The sequence below is a fragment of the Octopus bimaculoides genome, chromosome 8 (genome assembly GCF_046866305.1).
Source record: "Octopus bimaculoides isolate indiv1 chromosome 8, ASM4686630v1, whole genome shotgun sequence".
Taxonomy (NCBI): domain Eukaryota; kingdom Metazoa; phylum Mollusca; class Cephalopoda; order Octopoda; family Octopodidae; genus Octopus; species Octopus bimaculoides.
This window is the reverse complement of record NC_142935.1, coordinates 22,367,047-22,393,551: the sequence shown is the minus strand read 5'-3', so window position 1 is coordinate 22,393,551 and position 26,505 is coordinate 22,367,047. Positions and strand designations below refer to the sequence as shown.

At 36.5% G+C, this 26,505-nt stretch overlaps 1 protein-coding gene across 2 annotated transcripts in view; it reads left to right on the top strand.

Annotated features, from left to right (window-relative positions):
* Positions 1-26,505, top strand: part of LOC106872032 (uncharacterized) — a 335,806-nt gene that overhangs the window by 19,864 nt on the left and 289,437 nt on the right. The window contains exon 1 of one of the 2 annotated variants that reach the window (XM_052969985.2): positions 14,279-14,705. The exons of the other annotated variant lie outside the window; for it this stretch is intronic. Within the exon in view, the coding sequence (XP_052825945.1) occupies positions 14,648-14,705 (58 nt within the window). The 5' untranslated portion in view covers positions 14,279-14,647. Of the gene's footprint in view, positions 1-14,278; positions 14,706-26,505 lie in introns of those variants that run through there. 2 annotated transcript variants of the gene reach the window in all.

The window sequence follows — 26,505 nt, the reverse complement described above, 5'->3', positions numbered from 1 at the left end:
TCAAATGGAGTCATATTTTAAAGCATCATTTTATGGCTGGATGCTCTACCTGTTGCCAACATTTATTTGTTTGCCAGATATAGGATTTCTTTATTCTGCTGGTCTTGAAAATTAAGAACAATCACTTGTAATGCCATGAGACTAAACATCACATTACTGCTGTACACTCAGACAGTAACGAATGAAAGCACGGGCTGTTAACATTTACATGCACACATGGACACACACATGTACATAACCTGCTTCTTTCCAGTTTTTGTCTACCAATTCCACTCACAGAGCTCAGGGTTTCACGCTGTAGGGTAGAATTTAAAAGGCCTAAAGAACTATGAAGTTCTCTGTAGCCACAAAAGTATGCCTGTGCCTATATACACATACACACACATACATATATAGTGAAGGCACATGGCTTAGTGGTAAGGGTGTTGCACTCACAATTGCGAGATCATGGGTTTGATTCCCAGACCGGGCACTGTGTTCTTGAGCAAAGAACTTCATTTCAACATCTGACATGTGGTACCCAGTTGCACCTGTACAGGTAATGTCGACTTGATGGAGGGGGTGAGCTTATGTCTACACAAACATTTGATCACTATAAACAAATCATCTGTGTGGTTGTTTGGTAAGAAATTGTCGAACCCTCATATGTCACGAGAGTCCATTATATATATATGTGTATGTGTGGAGGCGCAATGGCCCAGTAGTTAGGGCAGCAGACTTGTAGTCGTAGGATCAGTTTCGATTCCCAGACCGGGTGTTGTGAGTATTTATTGAGTGAAAACACCTAAAGCTCCATGAGGCTCCGGCAGGGGTTGGTGGCGAACCCTGCTGTACTCTTTCACCACAACTTTCTCGCACTTTTTGTTCCTGTTTCTGTTGTACCAGTATTTCAAAGAGCCAACCTTGTCACACTCTGTGTCATGCTGAATCTCCCCGAGAACTATGTTAAGGGTACACATGTCTGTGGAGTGCTCAGCCACTTGCACGTTAATTTCACGAGCAGGCTGTTCTGTTGATTGGATCAACTGGAACCCTTGTCGTTGTAACCGACGAAATGCCACGTATATATATATATGTGTGTGTGTGTGTGACCGTGTGGTGTGTGTCTGTATATGTATATATGTATTAAAAGTCAGGGTACAATATGTACCTGTTTGCTTGAAAGAAGAATAAAACTCTTCAAAACCATGTACCTCTCACTATATGTAAACGCGCATGGAAAATGCTGCAAATACATTTAGAAAAACGGTTCTTCTGGTTTATAAGTCTACAAACAGGAGTATAGATATCCCAGTATCAATTGATTTCACTTTATAATCATCATCATCGTTTAATGTCCAGTCTCTGCTGGCATGGGTTGGATGGTTTGACGTGGAGCTGGCTAGCAGGGAACTGACTGAACTCCAACTGTCTGTTGTGGCATGGTTCCTACAGCTGGATGCCCTTCCTAATGCCAACCACTTAGCAGAGTGTGCTGGGTGCTTTTTACGTGTCACCGTATATATATATATATATACCCACACACATGCACTTGTTTGTATATTTACATATATATACCTATCTATGAATATACTTGTGTGTGTGTGTGTGTGTGTATATCATCATCATCATCATCATCATCGTTTAACGTCCGCCTTCCATGCTAGCATGGGTTGGACGATTTGACTGAGGACTGGTGAAACCGGATGGCAACACCAGGCTCCAATCTAATTTGGCAGAGTTTCTACAGCTGGATGCCCTTCCTAACGCCACACAGGGTTGGCCAAAAGTCACCTGACAGGAAATCAAAGCCATTTAAATTCCAAGATTTATTTAAGTTTAACAACTGAATGAATTTAATAAAAGTAGGAAGGGCATCTAGCTGTAGAAACTCTGCCAGATCAGATTGGAGCCTGGTGCAGCCATCTGGTTTGCCAGTCCTCAGTCAAATCGTCCAACCCATGCTAGCATGGAAAGCGGACGTTAAACTATGACAGTGATGATAATGATGATGATGATGATCTAGATATGAAATATCATGAAAATTGTTCAAACTGAAGTCCTCCTTGATCGACATATTTTATCATTCAAGTCAGTACAGAATTACAGATAGTATTTATGGAATTTTGATCTACTCTCGGGTGTCTTTTGGCCAACCCTGTATATAAATCTATATAGATATTTATTCTTTTCAGTCATTTGACTGTGGCCATGCTGGAGCACTGCCTTTAGTCAAACAAATCGACCTCAGAACTTATTCTTTGTAACCCTAGTGCTTATTCTATCAGTCTTTTATGCCGAACTGCTAAGTGATGGGGATATAAACACACCAACATCGGTTGTCAAGCGATGTTGGGGGAACAAACACGCACACATACACACAGACACACACACACGCTTATAAATATACAATGGGCTTCTTTCAGTTTCCATCTACCAAATCCACTCACAAAGCTTTGGTTGGCCTGAGGCTGTAGTAGAAGACACTATCCCAAGGAGCCATGCAGTGGGACTGAACCCGGAGCCATGTGGTCGAGAAGCAAGTGTCTTATTTTTTTTTTGCCCACAAGGGGCTAAACAGAGAGGGGGCAAACAAAGACAGACAAAGAGATTAAGTCGATTATATCGACCCCAGTGTGTAACTGGTACTTAATTTATCGACCCTGAGAGGATGAAAGGTAAAGTCGACCTCGGCGGAATTTGAACTCAGTACGTAACAACAGACGAAATACCATTAAGCATTTCGCCTGTACATATATAAAATGAAATTCATAATTTGTTGGAATTTCCTTTTGAAATTTTTGCAATTGTGAGTTATTCTCAAGAAGAGGAAATCACTTTCAAGAAATTAAGATTACTTTCTGGAGTGGATTTGCATGCTAGCCTGAACTTTGCTGTTCTCAGTGAAAAACTGTGGATAAGTGTTTTGGTTCTCTTCTTTGACCTTTTCTGTCTAGATGTGTATGCTTGTATATACATGGCTGTGTGGTTAAGAAGCTTGGTTTGCTGCCACATGGTTTCAGGTTCAGTTCCACTGTGTGGCACCTTGGGCCTGCATCTGTAACCTCGAGTTGACATTTTCGGAGTGAATTTGGTAGATAGAAACTGTGAGGAAGCCTGTTGTCTAGATATGTATCTGTGTGTGTGTGTGTGTGTGTATATAGTTCATACATGTATATACATATATGTATATATTTATATATAATATATGAATGTGCGTGTGTGTGTTTATATATATATATTATATGTATACATAGATATTTGTATATATTACATGTATCCACACACACACACACACACATATTTGCATACATATATGTATATATTTATATATAATATATGAATGTGCGTGTGTGTGTTTATATATATATTATATGTATACATAGATATTTGTATATATTACATGTATCCACACACACACACACACATATTTGCATACATATATATCTATATATACATATATATAATATACGTATACATAAATATTTGTATATATTACATGTATCCATATACATACACACACACACATCTATGTATGCATGTGTATATATATATATATATATATATATATATATCTACATGTATATATATATACACATGTATATATATATATGCATTCATTCATTCATATATATATATATATATGCATTCATATATATGTGTATATATGTATGTATATGTATTCATATATAGATGTGTATATATATATATGTGTATATATGTATATATATATATGTATAAATATATGCGTATATATATATGTATGTGTATGAATATATGTGTATATATGTATACATATATATATATATGTATTCACATATATATGTATACATGTATATATATATGTATGTATATATATATATATATATGTGTATATACATATATATGCATATATATACAAATGCATGTATATGTGTATACATATGCATGTTTATACATATATATATGTATACATATATATGTATATATATATATATACATATGTATACATAAATATATACATATGCATATGTGTGTGTATATATATATATATATATATATATATATATATATATATATGCATGTATATGTATATATATATGTAGATATAAATATATATATACATACATATATGTACACACACACACAGATGTATTTATATGTACATGTACATGCATAAAACTGCACAAAGAAATGTGTATGTTTGAATTTACAAACAAGGAAAAAGATTATTGCTGAGTTTCCTCTGTTGCATATTGGAGGGATAATCAGAGTAGGAACCGAAAGAAATCTCAGCCCCTACAGTATTGTGTGTGTGTGTGTGTGTTGGGTATATGAGGCAGAAAGGAGTAACATATTCAGCCGTAATATATATTTTATGATCTACTATGTCTTTAGGTTTTGTGTTCTTCAAGTTGAAAGTGTCTGGTTTTTATGAACAAACACAAACACACACACACACACACAACTCATATTGTGTGTGTGTGTGTGTGCCTGCCTTTTGAAAAATATCATTGAATTATTTTTTTTGCAATGTGATGTGTTTGGGGATGTTAAGCAGCTGAATGGTGGTGCGTTGGTGATTTCTCTGTTTTCCATTCTCTGTCTGAATAAATTACCCGGCCATGCTGGTAGAGTGGCAACTAAGAATGAGTAAGCTGCACTAGCACCGGTGTGTGTGCATGCATGTATGTATATATGTATGTTTGTATATGTGTGTGTGTGTGTGTGTGTGTGTGTTATAGCCAACCGAGATGACTGGCTTGTTGGACATAAACCAAGTAATGCTGCAAATATTGTCAAGGGAAAAACCAGATGATGCTGTAGCTGCTGTTTTGTATCTTGTCTAGATGTGGTAGTTAGTGGCAGTGTTTGTGGTTGAGTTAACTGCTGCTACTAATGCTGATGTTGTCATAATTGTTAAAGCCCCTGGTCAATCCTGATTGAGCAACACAATGATCAAAGGCACTTTTGCTCTAACCATTTTTTTTGTGTATATCTAGGAGTATATTTTTTTCAGTGTAGCTATGTTTCTTTATGAGAGTAGGATATAATTTGAAGGAATTTGGCTGCTATTTCTAGCAGATCGGGTTACTGTGTAGAGGCTCAATCACTAGCTCTTACTACTAATATTGTTCAGCCTAGGTCGACCCTGCCTGACACAAACCAGACCCCGTGATAAAAAATGTTTCAGGTATGACTGTCCCATCCTTCTCACAGTCATTGCTTATCTCGTACTTCATTATTCAGGCTGCGCCCCCGACTCCCATTTCTTTTATGACAACAGTAAGGAGCAATCCAAGGGAGATTTGGCTGCTATTTCTGTCAGGTCAGACTACCATGTAGAGGCTCATTCTTTGGCTGGATGTTACTACTGCTGCTGCTGCTGCTGCTGCTAGTGGTACGACTGCATGACAATGTCTTTGCTGGTTGATCTTCTCCAACTACATAAAGCATTCTAGATACTAAATAAAAAAGAAAAAAAAAGGGGCATAGAACCCCCGAAGTGTTGCTAATCCCTTCATTTTGTTGTTATTTTATGCCTTAGAATTGTGGGTAAATCAGCCCAAAGCTTTTCCACTGTACACTTCAGTTGACTTCCTTTTTTTTTCTCACCTGCTACAAATGATGACTAAATGTGTTGATCATTCATCTGTTTATCTATTACCTAAACATTGATTGATTTAGATGTTATGACATATTCTATCCTTTTTAATGATATTAAAAAGGAGAGAGAGAGAGAGAGAAGAAGGAGATATGGGATGAATCTTTATATTTAATGCCAGAGACATTTTCTTTGAAAGACACAAAAGAAAGTGGGAACCGTAGAGATAAGAAAGAATATGACAATTCATTAAGATTAACAGATTTCTCTCCAAGAAGAAACATAATGCCTGTGTGTTGTTTCTCACTTCTTCCTTTAAATTATTTCTCATGATTAATTTTGTTGTTATTGTTACCACTGTTGATGTTTATTTGCTTTTCTGTTGTTGGATTATGATACGATTGATTGCTAGCAGATAAGTGGTGTGTATGTGTCCCCCGTTTGTATATGTATGTATGTATGTATGTATGTATGTATGTATGTATGTACGTGTGTGTTTGTTTGTGTGTGTGCTGGTGTTGCAGTCGAATGCAGTAGCATACTGAAGGCTTGTCTGAACACAACTAGATTGTATGTAGAGAAATGAGTTCCTAGCACTGTATATCTGGTCAATGATTCACACACACACAAGCCGTGTTGAATCACAAGATAATAAGATTGATAGTGTGTGTCTGTTATATAGTTTTGTAATGGCCGGTAAATGACTTTGGCTTCTGTACAGTTACTGCAATACAGACATACATACACATGTACATATTTATATATATATATATATATATAACATATGTGTGTGTTTTTACCTTCTAATGCCTGTAGAATAAGTGAAGAGACAAGGGTAGAATTAATGAACAGACACAAGGTATAGAGATATGACTTTATTAAGTATAGGGTTATTATTTAAGAGTGTTACCGTACATTCCTACACACTTTGCAGTCATTATATCTTTTGTTCTGGATACTAATTGCCAAATAAAGCTTTCATAATATTAAATACCACACCTGTGGTATTTAACTTATATGTTAATCATCCAGCTACACTGGAACTGTCTCTGGATGTGAAACCATGAAACTGAATGACGATATATATATATATATATATTGGCCAGCCTTGGACCAATCAGTGCCTTGTAAGTGACATTGGTAGACGGAAATTCTGTAGATCTTTGCGTGAGTATGTGCATATATGTATATATATATATATTATATATATATATTATATATATACATATACATGTATAATATATATACACACACACATAATGTGTGTATATATACACGTTTATGTCTATATATGAATGTATGTCATACATGCTAATATATATGTGTGTGTATATGTGTATATTCGTGCATATGTGTACATGTTTATATATATATATATATATATATATATATATGCATACATACACACATGCATATATATATATTTATATAAATACATGTATATATTTGTATAGATATATATACATGTGTGCAGGTGTGGCTAGGATGTGTGGTAAGAAGTTTGCTTCCCCAACCTCTTGGTTCCAGGTTCAGTCTCACTGTGTTACACCGTTGTTGTGTATCTTCTATAATTCCTGCACTAACCAAAGTGTTTGGGAATCTAATAAATGGAAACTGAAAGAAACCCTTTGTATATATATATGTGTGTGCATGTGTGTGAATGCATGCGTGCGTGTGTGTTACTGTCTGCTTGCTTTGGCATTGCGCAATAATAATTGTGAGTGTCACCATCATATAAAGCAGTCTCTGCTTTCAATCTTTTAAGACATGTCTACCTTACTGGGAAACAGGTTGAGAGGTGACAGAAAATCTGCCTCAACAATTTCTGTCTGACTGATGTGGATTTTAAAGGATTAAGTTTGTATAAATGTATGCGTGTGTGTGTGTGTATACACACAGGGTGCAGTGAATAGACTGTCATCTAAATTACGCAGAAATGAAAATAACATTGACATCTCATTTTAACAGAATATGTTTGCCAAAATTACATTAAAATATCTTGAAATACTAGAGTAAAGTTATTCATTAAAATCACCATTGGCTTCAACTACAGCCTCCAGATGACTTTGGAATCTGCAACTCTTCTGGATGGTCTCCTTGTTTGAATGCTGCCATAATACTTGTCTTCAGTTCATCTTTGGTGTTACAAGGAGTTTTGTTGGTCTTTCTCTCAACTGTGCCCCACACATAATAATCAAGGGGGTTGCAGTCTAAGGAGTTAAGTGGCCAGATGTTAGGGGTGCTGTGGTCACAGAAATTGTCTGACAGCTATGACTGGGTTCTCCTTGTGTGGCATGGGGTAGAGTCCTGTTGCCAGATATAGGGTCTTCCAGCAGCCACCCTCTTGACCCAGGGCAGCACTACTTCCCCCATGCACTTGATGTAGGCCTCCATGTTGATTGTGAGGCCATGTGGGAAGAGGAATAGAAGCATGATGTTGATATCATTAGTGATCACTCTAAACACCATGATGTTGACTTGATGTTTGATTTTTATCATTCTCAATAATGTCCTCAGATTGCACTGTTCTCAGACTGACACCCAAACACTCTGAAATGTTCATATTGGAGCTTCCAGTGCAAATGCCAAGCAGTACAGCATGTCGTTTCTAAATTTCTGGCAGAGTGAATTGCACCATGGTGCTGATTTTCTCACAGATGGTGATGAACTGACCCTACTATACTGTGTAGTCGACAAAATCAAAAGCAAACAATGCGCATGTGCGAAATTAAGAATATAAAATGGCAACAAGTTACCCATCGCATCCTGTATACATAAATGTTGACCAACAAGAGTGCTCAACACTGCTTTGGTGGATAAAATTTCATCATTTGTCCATTAACACTACTATTGGTTTCCTCTTAAGAAAAATATCTTAATATCTTTACAATTTTTCAAGCCAATCACATGAAGGAAAGATATTCATCTCCATTCTGGATGAAAACACAAAATGCCAGATACTGGATCAGGATGCAGTTCTTGGAGCTGCTGGATCCTGTCCAGCCGTCCTATCCATGCCGGTATGGAACATGGACATTAAATGATGCCTACCCCGTCTTTTGTTTTTTTTGTGAATTCTCCCTATATATATTTACTCTTTTACTCTTTTACTTGTTTCAGTCATTTGACTGCGGCCATGCTGGAACACCGCTTTTAGTCGATAAAATCGACCCCAGGACTTATTCTCTTTGTAAGCCTAGTACTTATTCTATCGTTCTCTTTTTGCCGAACCGCTAAGTTACGGGGACGTAAACACGCCAGCATCGGTTGTCAAGCAATGGTGGGGGGACAAACACAAACACACATACATGTATATATGCATATATACGACGTACTTCTTTCAGTTTCCGTCTACCAAATCCTCTCACAAGGCTTTGGTCAGCCCGAAGCTATAGTAGAACACACTTGCCCAAGGTGCCACGCAGTGGGACTGAACCCGGAACCATGTGGTTGGTACGCAAGCTACTTACCACACAGCCACTCCTGTGCCTATATACATGCATATATCTATGTTTTTATGTATTTCACAAACTTCTCTCTATGTTAATATTACATGCTTTGGCTCTGCAGTGTTAAAAGACTTCCCTATTGTTTCTCTGGTCATAGTTGTTACTTAGTATACCATATACCTTTCTATCACAATCAGTACCAGAAAACCCTGAATGTAAATAAAATAATGGTAGCCCTTATTTTATCAGTGCTCATCATCTCATATATACTTTGTTGTCTGTGTGGTAGGTTGGTACCAAACTGAAGTTAATAATGTTTGTAATATGCACGACTGCAGTATATTACTGGTCCTCATTTTATTAACACTCATATACATACATTAAAAATAAAAGTATCCTTTTGTATCCAAGAACATGAAAGGCAATTTACTGTGAGTCTTTGTCTTAGAGAAAAAACATATTCTTTGTCAATAGGTTTTGTGTGTAGAAAACATATGAAGTTGAGCTCCAAGTGACATCAGTGAACTACCAGATACAGTTTTTGGTGTGATTTCACCTCTTCAGTTACAGATAGCACGTAGGTCATTTGTAGCTAAGCCAGAACTTTTTTTGATCATCATCATTATCACATATAAAGATAAAAAATAATCCTAGTAGAGTATGAACTGTGATCAATGAAACTCCAAGCTAGACACCAAACTGTCTCTAATATAGCGTCTACCATTCACTGGCGTCATGATATGTGAGGCAAGTGCACTAGAATCAGTTGATCCTAAGACTTGGTTTCAGTTTCCAGTTGTATGCCATTTCACTTCACATTTGCTGGTAATGCTCTTGAACACCACACAACTTCATTTGTTCTCCTCTGTAAATATCAAGTATGACTGGCTTTGAGTGCCTGTTTATAAAACCAAGATCAGTTTTCCATAGTTATGCAGTGTGCTCTAGTTTCTCAGATAACTTGTGTCAGTTATGTTCTGTTTACAGCTAGGTTATCCACCCAGTCATTGCCCCTACACACAAGACTTTAACCCCTTATCTTTGAAGCTATTTCTAATCTGACATCTTTGAAGAAATCTTTTTGATACTTCCCTCAGTTTTCCTCTTTCACTTTTATAAAAAAATGTCCCTCAACACTTGGGAATTTTTATTTGTTTTGCTTAGAATTTGTGGTCTCTTTTAAATCTCATGTGTCTTGTAAGTTAATTCCGCTCTAATTTTGCAGCAAAAGCCATATATCTAGTTGACTTGTTTCTAGTTTTCTTTCTACCATAACTTAAATATAAGGTTACCTCTACATAGTCACTGATCCTACTAGAAATAGCAACCAGATCTTTTAAATCACATCCTGCTATCTAAAAGAAAAAGTGGGACATAATGGGTATTGTGATTATAGGTACAATGTCTGACTACATATCTTGTCTAATAGGCTTTTAAATACCAGCAAAATATCCCCTGAACAACAAATAAACTTCAAATTCTCCACTCTATGTATTTCAGTTATTTCAAGGTTGACTGACCTCTTTCAGCTATAAAGCGTTGATATATATTATATATATATATATATATATATATATATATAATGTGCTAGAAACATACTCTTGACAAGGAGACTTAGTGGTGAATAATAAATAGTTACTTTTGATTTGCAACACTTCTGCAGTTACTTTAGTTTTGGTGTAGTTGTTTTTATGGTTTAATGCAGTTTATACATTTAACCATTCAACTATGATGTAAGATTGAAACTTGTTAGTTTAAACACACTGAGACAAGTAGAGTCATGAGCTTTGTCTAAGGGCAAAACTCAGTGGCTGTACTAAGATTTGAACTCTTGATTATTTAGTCACCTGTCCACCAACTTAATTTCTCTCTCTCTCTATTTTCCTGGTTTACCCTGGATAAGATAAGTTTGATGGATGTTCTCGCTACAACTGGATGCTTTTCCTGTTTCTGATCATCTTGAAGTAGAGGTTTAAGAACATAATGCCAGTCAGACAAACTTGAGAAGGCAGATTTATTTGCTTTGTTCAGTGGTACACCACAGTGTCAGGTGTGTACACTGTAGTGGCTATGACAGTGACACTCACATCAGAATAAATGTTGTTGGCACTCCGTCGCTTACGACGTCGAAGGTTCCAGTTGATCCTATCAACAGAACAGCCTGCTCGTGAAATTAACGTGCAAGTGGCTGAGCACTCCACAGACATGTGTACCCTTAACGTAGTTCTCGGGGAGATTCAGCGTGACACAGTGTGACAAGGCTGGCCCTTTGAATTACAGGCACAACAGAAACAGGAAGTAAGAGTGAGAGAAAGTTGTGGTGAAAGAGTACAGCAGGGTTCACCATCATCCCCTGCCGGAGCCTCGTGGAGCTTTAAGTGTTTTCACTCAATAAACACTCACAATGCCTGGTCTGGGAATCGAAACCACAATCCTATGACCGCGAGTCCGCTGCCCTAACCACTGGGCCATTACACCTCCACTCATCAGAATAAATATGGGAGTGGTATCAAGCATGGTGTTCACAGCCAACAGCTTAGGCTTTGTTACCCATAATGCAACGGCTGTGACTAATACCCATTCTATAACACCTTTGGGTGTATTGCTCACACCACATAAGGTGGGTAGTGATGCTCTCACCACAATTGTGGTATTCATACCCATGCAATGCAACAGTTGTAATGGTTATGGTTAGTTCACATTACTCCACAAGCAGCATAGGGCTGGTTTCTCTGGTGTATATATTCTTCCCTGGTTGTGGCGCCAGTCTGTCACAAGATTACTCAATTTTACCAGCTGAGTGGACTGGAGCAATGTGAAATGAAGTGTTTTGCTCAAGAACACAACATGTTGCCCAGTCCAGGAATCAAAACCATAATCTTATGATCATGAGTCCAACACTCTGACTTCCCCATTATAATAGTGACACCTATTCCAAAATAACTAATAGTGACACCTACATCACAATAGCTGTTTTTATGATATGGTTATCGCTGTCATAAGTCATATCTCTTATAGTCTGAGTATTATGGCATCACTTGGTGTAATGTTATATTGCTTCCACAACTGTTCCAGTTGTTGAAATGTGGGCATCAGTTGTGGGTGTTGTGTTATATCACTTCCCGCTGTCAATTAGAATCATGTTATTGTAGACCTGCCAATTATTCCAATTTCAATCTAATGACTTAGTTAAGATAAATGTAATTTAGCTAAGTATTGTTTTGAATTAGTGGTTGATGTCTAAGTTAACACTCACCTACATTATATTCATTCACTTATCTAGTGCTTACATTTGACTATCTTGCCAGATGCTGTTTTTTTTTTTATTATTACTTGATTTTTTTTTTAAACTTTTTGAATTTTTATGGTTTCATCAAAGGAGAGGAGGCAGCACCATCGTGACCTTTGCAGGACCTCCAAGACTGGTGCAAGTGGGGGAAGGGAAGAAGGAATCACCACTTGTGGGTTTGATGCTAACCACTAGTAGCCCTGCTGGAAGTCGGTGGTTGCAGGTGGGCCAGCAAATAAATGGGGCAGAAAATACAGCAATACGTTTAAACCATCACGCGCATGCGTGCGTGTGCGCACACACGTGTGTGTAGGCAGTACAATGGGCTTGGGCCATGCCAAACGCTTGTTATATCTGAAAGCAAACTTCTTCCTCATGTAAACTTCAATAACACAAATAGTGGCTCTTTGCAAGGGAGGGTGTTATAGGACACAACACATCAGCTAGAAATAGCTGTCAAATATCCTTGTTTTCTATTTTAAATAGTTTGTTACTCTAGGTACCGATTTAGGGTCTATGGCCTATGGGGATATTAAATAGTAATGTTCCCGGTTTTACTAGATGTTCCCTTAGATTTTGTGTTATCATCATCATCATCATCATCATCAACCCCTGGCCAATTACTGTGTCAAGTCTTATGACTCATAGGACCAATTACTTGATTTCCATGGCATATTAGTGACTGCGATCACAGATTTTTTTCTTGAATGGGATGCCAATCTGTCATAGTGTATCTGTTACATAGAGTAATATGAAATGAAGTGTTTTGCTGAAGAACACAATTTACTACATGCTCCAGGAATTGAAATTACAATCCTACAATCATGAGTTCAACACCCTAGTCACTAGGCTATTCTCCATAGATTAGAAGTACTTTATTATTTTTTTTTTTGGTTTTCACAGTGTTACTGAATATCATTTATGTGACACCAACACTTTGTTAGTTGATAATTTTGTTTCTACTTGTAATTTCTGCTTGTATACAGCAAATTTATTTTCTCAGCTTTCAGTTTATGGTGTTTAATAATATAGTCAATTTTTTTTTTTTTTTCATGTTTAAAAGAATTAAGAAACATAAAAAATAATCCTTTCTACTATAAGTACAATGCCTGAAATCTTTTAGGGGTGTGGGACCAGTCAATTACATTGACCCTAGTACTCAACTTAGACTAATTTCATCAACCCCCGAATAGGTAAAAAACAAAGTCGACCGTGACAGAATTTGAACTTAGAATGTTGTGATGAATGAAATGCTGCTAAGCATTTTCGTCTGGCATGTTAACAATTCTGCCAGTTCGCTGTAAATTAATTTGATAATGAACAACAAGGTTTACTCTATGTGTGTGTTTGTGTGTGCACGCAGTAAGTTGACTGAAAGTTTAATGGAGTTTTTACTATAGAAATCATTGAATACGTTTTAACTTGTTTCTCTTTGCCATTTGACCATAGGTCAGCTCTGATTAAACAGGCCTGTGTTCAAAGGCATTCCAACCATGAACATTCTGTCATAGTTTTCAGGACTCATTCATTATATAATATATCTTTCTCTTTTATTAAGAGAGGTGTGTGTTATTTGGAGAAGATTTGGCTGCTAGGTCAAGTGACCTTGTGTGTAGAGGCTCATAGTTGTTTATCTATTTGGTAATAATCTAAATTGTTGAAAAAGAAGTCAGGTTCTTTCTGTATTGAATATAGTTACAGTGACCTACTTTGGTACATAAGTCACTAGTTACTACTACCAATATAATAAGGTTGTGTAAGTCATTAATATTATGCATGTGTATGTTTGTGTGTGTGTGTATATATATATATATATGTGTGTATGTATACACACATGCACCTTTTGGGTGGGTCTTTTTTTATTTTAAATACTATGTTTTTTTAATTTTTTTTTTTTTAAATACTTATTCTCATGTTCTGTATTTGCTAGGAGTTGACTCTGAAATAATATATATATATATATATATATATATATATAGTCTGGGAACAGCAGGGGAAAAATGTTAGCAAGTCTTTGTGTAATACAATGATTAATCTTTTGATTTATTTTTTGTTTTAATACTGGAAATATTTTATTCTTAACTCTCATACACGTGGTAGAGGATGGTGAGAAAAAAGTACAAGTTGCATTTGCTTAAAGTTGCTTTTCTCTTTCCTTTCTGTTTTTAATTTTATTCATTATAGAACTTAATGTAGTTAATGATAATATATATGTATATATATATAAACCCACCTGCTGAATTGATGATACTTAGAGATTATCAATCTCAAGTTAAGCGCAAGTCCTAACCTATTCATTCAGTTAGGTTTTTATGTTATATGTTATGAGTTGACCCGAGTTAAGGAATGTTTAGAAGGAATGATTTAACCAGAAAGCAAAAAGTTGAAGCAAGTAGTAGTAGTGGTAAGTAAAAAAAAATATATATTTTTGTAATGATTAAATAGATTCAAAGGTTTGAGATGATAAAAATGGTTGTGGTGGTGGTAGGTGCTGGTGTTTGCTGCTCTTAATCTTTCATAAATCTGAACTTCTTGTGTCAGTATCCTCCTTTTATTGATACTAGTGATATCACGTATTATGTAGCTGGATTTGAAACTCTGATACCACTTAAAGGCTGTGGAATGAATGGTGAGATAACGTCTGTCATTGGTTGAAAAGCTTAAGAAGGTTCAGCTAGTCTTGTTATGAACTATTCTGTTTTATCTAAATACTATGCTCTGGTGCACATATAAGTGTACCACACTATACTATACTATTATACCATATACATAAACACAAATATACCACTCATATATGACACTGTATGGCACACAAATTCCAATATCATACACTTACACATGATTTTCTATACTCTCTCTCTCTCTCTCTCTCATACACACACACACTTACAAGCTATTTCTTTTACTGTGTTACCATAAAATAATTCTGTAAATCAGGTTATCTGCATAAATGTTGAATGAAGCAAGTGTTTTACAGCTGGAGGTCTGTTCCTATCATCAAACTTTATTGCAGGAGGCCTTTTGGTTAGTGCTTTGCTTTACTGGGGTCCAAACTGTTACTTCCTGTCAACGGCTTGTTTCCCAGAAATGTTTAATGACTGTCAGTATTTTTCACAGAAACATGTCACCAGGTAGTTAGTAACCTAAACTCATGGGTAGGGTAATACTTCTGAAAGGTATTTCAATATTTGGAACATAATCTCACACCCTCTCTTTAATTTCAATCTCGGCTTGCGAAGACCTGTTGGGGAAAGCAAAGGCGAAATCGTGATGGCACTGTGTGCCCAGTGTCGCCTTCTTGGCACTTGTGCTGGTGGCACGTGTAAAGACATTCGAGTGAAATCATTGCTAGTGCTGCTGGACTGGCTCCTGTGCAGGTGGCATGTAAAATACACCATTTGAGTCTGGCCGTTGCCAGTACCGCCTGACTGGTCTTTGTGCCGGTGGCACGTAAAAGCACCCACTACACTCTCGGAGTGGTTGGCGTTAGGAAGGGCATCCAGCTGTAGAAACTCTGCCAAATCAGATTGGAGCCTGGTGCAGCTATTTGGTTCACCAGTCCTCAGTCAAATTGTCCAACCCATGCTAGCATGGAAGGCAGACGTTAAACGATGATAATGAGGTGGCATCCACTGAGTACAGAGTGGCTTACATTCTTTCTGCTTGGTGATTGGCACAATGACCAAGAAAATCCTTAGAATCTTAGTTTCATTTCTTCTTACTCTTTCCTTTGCAACACAACCCTTCCTTGTTAACAAAAAAGAAGTTCAACTTATGATAGAAATAGAGGCTAAATCAATATCACATTACATAACCATCTTAAAAATGGACTCAGTGGACAATGTCGTCCTACATAAACCACAAATAACTGGATGTTCATGGTTGGAATGCTTTTGATCAAACAGGGTTGATCTATCATCATCATCGTCATCATCTCTGCAAATGAAAGGTTACTTAAATCTAAAAGGTGTGCAATAGATATTCAAAATGGGTATCAATCCTCACATAAGCTATCTCTTTGATAATTTGCGAATATTGTGATTATTAAATGCATGCTGGAGACAACAACAATACTAAACATTATACCAGATTGTCAAGCATCTGTTGAAGATGTGTATTCTTTTACACTCCATTCAAATGATGCCTTGCTGTCTTTTTCTTTCATCTTTCCCGGATAAAATAAATAGCTATCAATTTCTAGGTCGATTTATTTTAAAGACAATATTTCTTTCAAGGACATCTAGCATTTACCTATGTTGGATGTCGTTATTGTCACTATCATGCCAAAGGCAGAATAATTACCATATTGGCCTAAACGCTTAACAACATTTCTTTTAGCTCTTTACATTCTGGGTTCAAATTCCATCAGGAGCATCTTTGCTTTCATTCTTTTGCGGTTTACAAAATTAATACCCATTGAACACTGGGGTTGAGATAATCGACCGGCACCCTTCCTACAAAATTGCAGGCCTTGTGCCTGTGGTAGAAATAATTGTTACTATTAGGCTTAATGATGAAGAGAGCATAAATGGTTAAGTCAATATGATATTGGCAACTAACAGTTCTTGGTGCTTGTATCCTGTCACAAATATTAGCTCTGTTTTGTAGCTAAGACACTTAAGTCCGAAAAGCTAAGTTTATGTAACTGTGAGTCATCTTGGCTGCAGTAGTAGTAGTTGTAGTAGCAGTAGTAGGGGATGGCATGCGCTGTAAAAATGAGTTGCTGCATCCACCATTTGTTGGTGATTCCCTACTCCTCCTGGTGGCTGACATCTCTGCCCCACTTGGGTGACAAGCCTCCAATCCATGGGTCAGTTTGGACAGTCATTTGATGTTGAGAATTTTACAAGGTCAAAGTGCAAATTCTACCTCAACCTCATTTAGTTGCTTTTTATGATGTGCAGAGAAAACATTGGGTCTATTCTTTGACATACCGGTCCCAGCACAACATAACACACTGTCCATCCTGGGAATCAAACCCATGTTCTGATGATTGTGAATACAACACATTTACCACATCTTGGCTATAAGTCCACTTAATTTTGATTAATACTCACCAGTGTAAACAGTGACAGTTCTAGAGAATAGACTATTGATTTGTTACCTTGCAAAATGCTTTGTTCAATTTTTCCCAATGTGTAAAACTACCTGCAATATGCTATCTTACCCAAGAGAAGTTCTGTCTCATTTATTTCACTACCCTACTACAGCAAAAGAATGAACTTTTAGCTAAGGATTAAGAGTGTACGTTGCTGATCCCTGTGAGGCACTACCTTAGCGGGGCAAATGATACTGGATGGTTTAATACAGGGTTTACTCTCTTTCTACTCTTTTACTTGTTTCAGTCATTTGACTGCGGCCATGCTGGAGCACCGCCTTTAGTCGAGCAAAACGACCCCGGGACTTATTCTTTGTAAGCCTAGTACTTATTCTATCGGTCTCTTTTGCCGAACTGCTAAGTGACAGGGACATAAACACACCAGCATCGGTTGTCAAGTGAAGTTGGGGAGACAAACACAGACACAAACACACACACACACACACACACACACACACACACACACACACATACATATATATACATATTAACGACGGGCTTCTTTCAGTTTCCATCTACCAAATCCACTCACAAGGCTTTGGTCGGCCCAAGGCTATAGTAGAAGACACTTGCCCAAGGTGCCACACAGTGGGACTGAACCCGGAACCATGTGGCTGGTAAGCAAGCTACTTACCACACAGCCACTCCTGCGTCTATAAACTTTCTCAGTATTGCTGATAAGAATGAAAGTTTATGTCCTAATATTAATGCCTAGAGAAATATGTTATGAGAAAATATATTAAGGGTTTTAAGGAATAGAAAGGTGAGCACATTGGTTAATAGCTGTTGGTTTAACCTCTTAGGATTTAATATGAAGGTTACAACTCAGCACAGCTCTTGTAACTTGAGATTTAATTGATATTCCAGCTATTTTGAAGCTTTATGTTTTTGGTGTGTGTCATCTTGCTTGAGTAGGAGAGACACTGTTTATTTAGATATTATCCTTATTGTTGTAGTGGAAATAGCACAGCCTTTTCACGGGACAACTTGGTAACAATAAGTTGTACTTGTAATTCAAAGAGCTGACCATGTCACATTCTATGTCATACTGAATCTCTTTGGGAACCATGTTAGGAGTATGCATGTCTGTGGAGTGCTCAGGCGCTGATATGTTGATTATGAGCAACTGTTCTGTTGATTGGATCAACTGGAACCCTCGTAATCGTAACCGATGGTGTACCAGTCAGTTATATATATATATATATATATATATATATATATATAAACATTTCTGTTGCTACCCAGTTTCGCATTTCTTCCTTCAGTAATACTGTAATGATGAAAGATAACTTAAACTTTTCATAAATGTATAAATACACACACACACACATGGAAGCTTGTCACCTTGGGTAAGTGTGGTTTTAGACTCAGTCTTCTGAGTGGAATTTGTCAACAGAAACTGTACAGAAATCAGTGAAATGTGTGTGTATGGACATCACATGATAACTGTACACAAGTGTCACTGTCATACATGTGGTGTTCTTTGTTTCTAGTTTGCTGTGGAAATATGTCCAATCATGAAGAAATATTACTTTGCTTGAGGGTTGGCAACTGGAAGAGCATCCAGCCAAAAAAAAAAAAAAACTGCCTCAGCAAATTCCATCTAACCCATGCATACATGAAAAGTGGATGTTAAAACAGTGATGATGATCACACACACACACACACACACACACACACACACAGAGTATCTTATATGTTTATATGTATATATCCTGTGCATTCTCTCTGTACATGCAAGTTATACAATCATATGCAAGCCAAGCATATTTATATGTGTGTGTATATATATGATAACTTTATAAGCAATATTTGTGTTATATAGTGTACTATTCCATTATTAGTGGGTTCAACAAAAAAAAAAATGTACTCCATCCAGTGAGACACATACACACACACACACACACACACATACACACACACATATGCACAAATATACACATACAAACACATATATACGTATCTATTTACGTGTGTATCTTTTTCCATTGTCTTGAGTCACAACAGACATTTCCCATTTCAAAACTATTTCACTTAATCTCATTCAACAGAAACATTAGATTAATTATGCGTGGCAACACTAATTTAAAAGAAAAAGGGAGATACAAAACAAAGATGGCTGCATGTACTTTTTCTTCTTATCCTGTATGCTTAGTTTACAGGACATCAGTAATTTATTGTGTCTCCTGTTAACAGAAAGCTTGGGAAAGGTCATTGCTAAACAGCTTGGGAGGCATCGAAAGGAAAGTGTCTGGAGTTGTATATTGCAAATGTTTGTTAGGCAATATTTTGTAAATGAGATCTGAAACTGCTTTGTTTCTCTGCCTTAGCAGCCAACAGTTTCCTCTCTTCTGAATTAAATTGACCAATTTAAGGAAGCTACCATGGCCATTTGTTACAAATTGAAAGAAAAATATGTGTGCATACGATGCTGCCCTAGAATGCTACTCAGTCATTTGTTTGTAATTCCCTGTTCTTGCTCATATTTTTCTTACTGGCACCGATCCCTACACATTTAATCTTACCGATCGCATAGGGTTTGTAAACTCCTCTGCTGTTGTTACATGCACACACATACCCACAACCACCATCTTCTCTCCCTTTTACTTTTGGGGTGGCTAAGTATCTCCTCTACAGCAAATCATTTATTTCTTCTTTTTGCTATGCACCTGCCCCTCAACACCTGGCTTAAGCCACTTCCTTCAATACTACATTCACCCTCAATCAAAGAGTCTTATCTTGTAAGCTACTTGGTGATCTCATTAGTGCTAGTCATGTGAAAAAAAGCATCCAGTACACTTTGTAAAATGGCCTGCATTAGGAAGAGCATCTGTCTGTAGAAACTATGCTAAAGCAGACACTGGAGCTTGACACAGTCTTGTGACCTGTTGAATTTCGTCAAACAGCCCAATCGATTCTAGCATGGAATACAGATGTAAAATGATGATGGTGATATAGTAATAGCTCTTATTTATAATCATGGACAGTGTTAGAAAAATTAGTAGGTCCCAAGCTATTTATTTAATGCTAGGTCCCAAACTATTTAATGCTTTGAGCCACTTACTTTATCAAGCCTGGAAAGATGAAGGAAAAGTCGTCCTCAGCAGGATTTGAACTTGGAACATGAAGGAATAAAACTAAATGCTACAAACCATTTAATCTGCCACCCTTGAAAATCAGCATCATCATTTAACATCTTTTCCATGTTCGCATGGGTCAGATGGTGTTTTGTCTAAGGAGGTTTTCTACAGATAGATGCCCTTCCTAATATCACCCCTCATTTGTTTCCAAGCGAAGTAATGTTTCCCCATAGCCAGGTATGTTTTACATGGAAAACTGGGAATGAATAGCACCGTTTGCATGATGATGCTTACTTACAACTATCACATTTTGTTAAAACTAGGGTACGGACATGGATGTGCACACACACACAAACAAACTTCTTTTGGTTTCCATCTATTAAATCCACTCACAAGGCCCTGAGGTTGAAGTAGAAGACACTTGGCCATGGTGTCACATAGTGAGGCTGAAACGCAGAACCACGTGTTTGGGAAGGAAGCTTCTCAAACATGATAGTCATGTTTTAGCTAAGGATTAGGGGGTGCCTAACAGCTACACCTGTACTTAACAGACTTGCCTACACCTAGTAGCAAGAATAAGAAATCAATCATGTTGAGGTGATAATAACTGCCTGGTTAAATAATTTGTAGACTCCCTCTGCAGTTGTGTACATGTATATATATATATATATATATATATATATATATATATATATATAAACAAACATGGTATGTCATAAGCATTTGTATATTGTGGTTTTTGTCATTTTAGTTACAAAATAAGTTAATTAATTTAACGGAATACACTGTCTGCAAGTTGATGGGTGCCGCATATTCTCCTCCATTTTCTAATTGCTAGAGATATATATATATATATATATATATATATATATATATATACCGGAGTAAGCACATAAATGTGCAACAAGGTGGAAAAAAGAGTACTCAAATACCAGAGGTAGAGTAATATGCTTTATTTAAAAGCAGCAGAAATATAACAAAAAACTGTTACTCGGAGTTTCACGTTCCCGTTCATCGGACAGTTTTGTTACAAATAAAGTATATATATTCATTTTCATTTTATCTAGTTTCAGCTCATGAGCTGTGGCCATGCTGGGGCACCGCCATTTGGTGTTGCTACACAATTTTACTTCATGAATTTTACTTCAGGAATTGACATTTGGTGCATGAGAGAGTTTGATGCAGCTGCTCTCATCTGCGCCTCCTGCCGTGAAGTTGGTTCATCTGAGACACCTGACAGGAAGAGGTCCAGCCTTGTCTTGAAGACACCTACATCCACCGCATGCAGGTCTCTCAGGTCCTTCGGGAGGATATTGAAGAGCTGTGGACCTTTGAAGCCCAGGCTATTGCAGTATCTTGTCCTACATCTTGATGGCAAATTTGGAGTCCTTGGCACTATGCAATGGCGTCCAGTTCTTTTATTTGTGTAATTTTCGATGCCAAAGTTTGGGACAATTCTTTCGAGGATCTTCCAGATGTATATTATGGCATATCTTTCTCGTCTATGCTCTAAGGAATAGAGTCTTAATCTCTTGAGTCTTTCCCAATAGCTTATATGCTGCATAGAGGCTATCTTCTTCGTGTAGCTTCGTTGGATTGCCTCAAGTTCTGAGATTAATTTGACACTGGTTGGTGACCATAGCTGAGAGCAATAGTCAAAGTGGCTTAGAACAAGTGTCTTCCAGAGCACCATCATGGTTTCCTGATCTCTTGTTCTAAAAGTCCTTAGAATCCATCCGGTCAGTCGCCTGCATTTCATTGACAATTTAGCAACATGAACATGAAAGGATGCATTATTACTCATGTAGATGCCCATGTCTCGCACTGTCTCTGCCTCTGGGATTGCAGTCCCTCCAGGTTCAGTGTATTTAATGGGTTCTGCATTTAGTCTTGCATGCTGATAGCATAAGGCTTGAAACTTTTCAGCATTAAACTGCATGTTATTCTTTTTAGCCCACTTGTATATTTCATCCAGCTCACATTGCAGGTGCATAGTGTCTTCAGGGTTCTGTATTACCTGTGAGACTTTTGTGTCATCTGCATAACTTGTGACCGTGGCTTTCTGTGTGACTGAGGGCATGTCTGAGAGGGCCATTATGAACAGTAGTGGTCCCAAAACAGTGCCTTGCGGAACACCGCTCACTATTTGTGTATCCTTGGAGGTGGCCCCATTGGCTACTACCACCTGACTTCTATCCTTCAGAAAGTCATGAAGCCATTCTCCCAATTTTCCAACTATGCCGAGATCACGCAGTTTGTGACATATCATTCCATGATCGACTTTATCAAAGGCCTTTGCAAAGTCGAGATATATCACTTCCACATTTGAGTGGTTAAGTAGCTGTTTCAGCACCCAGTCAGTGTTGTAAGAGCTGAGTCAGGCAGCTTCTTCCTGTCATTTAAAATGCAGAGATGCCTATAATAGGACATCTAACCCGCAGGTTAGATGTCCTATTATAGGCATCTCTGCATTTTAAATGAATAATACATAGTCTATTGACTGTTTTTTACTCTCGCTAGACCACTGGTGGTAAATAAAATTTCTAAAATTTTTTTGCTACCCTATAATTTATTAATATATATATATATATGTGTGTATATGTGTGTGTGTGTGTGTGTGTGTATATATATATCATATTACAGTTTCATGTACTATATTTAACTTCTTTGTTAACTTTTTGTCATCTTCCTTGTTTGTGAGGTCACATAAGTAGTCATAAGGTTTTTGAATAAAATGTTTTTGATTTTTCATATCAATGTCAGTGCTCAGAATTCCATTAACAGGATGTACCTCCTCTCCGGTTACCTCTTTGAGGCACTGAGGAGGTAGGAGGGTTTTATTCCTTTAAATGTTTAGAAATAAAGAAATGCATTTCCTTCTCCTCCTCCTCCTCCTCCTCCTTCTCTCTCTACTTAGAGAAATGAATAGTATGCAACAGGTTTCCACCAACTCTTGAAGAGCTGGCAAAAGATTAATTCAAGGTTACATGGTTATCTTCTTCTTATCAGTTTGTATTTGGTTTTATATTCCTCCACCATCCAACCCATTACATTGATAACAGAGGTGTCCTATTAAACTGATGATTTTATTATCAGAATTGAAAGCAAAAGCAAAGAATTATCAAAGAAAGACACTAAATAAAATTAAATAACAAATAAATGAAAACTAATTAAAAACAAAAATAAAGAAATTTTATTTCCTCTCTACTTTTTTTATTTTTTGGTAATTTCACTTAAGTTTGAATTGGAGAAGGAAAAAAAAATCCAGAAACGTTTTTTTTTTAAATTCTCATCTGTAGGACTCATAGAGAAAGAAAAAGATATTTCTTACCATGGCATTAAAAAATAAGGTTTGGCTTAGACCATAAAAAATGTTCTCTCTCTCTCTCTCTCTCTCTCTCTCTCTCTCATTCATTCTCTTCCCCCCCTCTCTCTCTAAGACAAGATTACATTTGATTGCACAGAAAATGTGTAAGGAAAGTTTCCCCCTCCTCTTCTACTGGATGAGGATTTCTAACCGAGGTAGCAAAACAAATATGCTGCTCTATATTAAAAAGCTTACTCAAGCAGAACTTTTGAAACTGTTATTGATGGATTTTAAATTAACTGCTAAGATATTGATGTAAATAATATTAGCTGTGTGGCTAAGAACCTTGCTTTGCAACTACATGATTCTATGTTCAGTCCTACTGCGTGACACCTTGAGCAATTGTCTTCTACTGTAGGCCTGGCTGACCAATGTGCTGTGAGGGAATTTGGTAGATGGAAACTATGAAGAAGCCTGTTGTGTGCATGCGTGTATGTATATATATATATATATATATATATATATATATATATATATGTATATATATATATATATATATATATGTATATATATATATATATATATATAATGCTTGATGTCTGATGTTGGTTTGTTTACATCCCTGTAACTTAGCATTTCAGCTAAAAGGACCAGTAAAATAAGTAACAGGCTTTATAAATATTGGGATCAAGGTAGTGCCCTCAGCATGGCTGCAGTCAAATGACTGAAACAAGTAAAAGATAGAAGATATTTCAAAGCACCAGTCTCAGATCAAAAACGAGCAACAGGCCTTCCTATTGAGCTGGTCACTGATGCTACAGAATTTCAACTGTGTCTGCCCTACTGGTGTTTAGATGTGATGTATGTTTTGATGTCCATGGTAAAAGTGGACTGATGTGTGTGTGTGTGTGTATGTGTGTGTGTGCTTAAGATCATTTCAGTGATTAACAGGAGAAATTGATATTATCTGAATCTTCATACCATCTCTTTCTCTCTCCGTCCATTGATATATCATATCTTCATATTTCTCTTCATTGAACCACGAAAAAACAAAACAAAACAAAACAAAAAAAAAAAAAAACCCTCGGCTTCTCAGTCATTTTAGATACATCTCTTGTTTTTATCTTTGAAGAAAGAAGTGAGTTTTACATCAATATTTTTCTATTAATTTCCATTTAGTTTTGAAATCCAATACATTAACTTATAATTATTTTACTAATGTTTCCACTAAAGGAAATTCTCTATAGTTGCTTGATCTGCTGGATATAGCAACCATATTTCATTGTAGTCTTTAACAAAGGGAAGGATGTTTTGGAAAATGTAGTCCTAGATACAATATGACTGAATAAAAAGCAATTGATCACAGCTCAAAAAACAGAATGATCATACTGGAATGGCTTTGTGTAGTCAGATTGACCTGGGGTTAAACCACAACAGGAATTAATTTTGGTGGCACAAGAGACTGTTCTTTAAAGTATAATAATTTCCTGGCCAGTAGTTTAACCCTTTAACATTTAAACCAGCTATATCAAGCCAAAATATTCTAGTTGTTTAATGCTCAAACAGCCCTTATCTGGTCTCTTACACCAACCCTACAATATCATACTAAATGTAAACAAATAACATCATTGGAATCTCAAAACTACAACATAATGGATGATTAATTCAAGAGAATGTTAATAAATGAGCGTTACGTTTAAAAGAATAATCTCAATGCTAAAGGTTTAACAGCAGCTTCTAAGATGTCATGAGGACGAGAGACATGTTTCATCTGTGACAGGGTGCTTGTCTCTTGCCGGTAACTTTCTCAAAACTTCTGGTACCTGTACCTGGCAGCACAGTGGTTTGTGATACTACACACTCTTAACTTTGATTACTTATCCAACCGACTCTCCTACTTTGATAACTATCTTTTATAACTTCTATATTATTCTAAGATATTATATGTGGTTGCTTGGCATTTGGAAGGAAATCTTAACATAATATCTTTTAATCCAGCTCTTCATATTTTGCTGCACATATAATCTGTCAGACATTTATAATAAAGTTATCAATTGTAATCGTTGTAACAGTTTAAAATTGTGCAAAAATTGATATCAGATGAAGCATAGCAACGAGGCTTGTAATATTTAGCATAAAATTTTCTTGAATAAATAGTTTTTCTTCCTATTTCTTTTTATGTTGCCCATACTTTAAAACCATTTTCTCTGCATATCTGAATTGAAATTTCCAATTTACATCAGATATTTAATTCATGTATATTTAAAAAAAAAATTCTAAAGTACTGAATATCATATAATTTTTAAGATATTCCAATAAATTATACAGAACAAGTGTAATTTTGCATGTTTAATATATATTAATATATATAGTATATATTTAGTATTTATTCACATTTAAATACCGGTTCCATCTCTCTCTCTCTCAGCTGCATATATCCCCATCCATGTCTGTTGATGTTAAACAGCCATGCTGCTACTGTGGATGCCTGTCTCGACTGCAAAGGGAAACCTGATTGTATGTGTTTGCAATTGGCGCTTGCTGCTCTTTATCTAAATACTATTTTATTTATGTATGATTGAGTGCCTGCTTGGATTGTTCTTTTAGTACCGAGATCTTCTTGCGATAAACAAAAATATCAAAAACAAATAATGCAAAAAGAAATAAAAGAACAAAACTATATATACATATATATATATATATATATATATATATATAT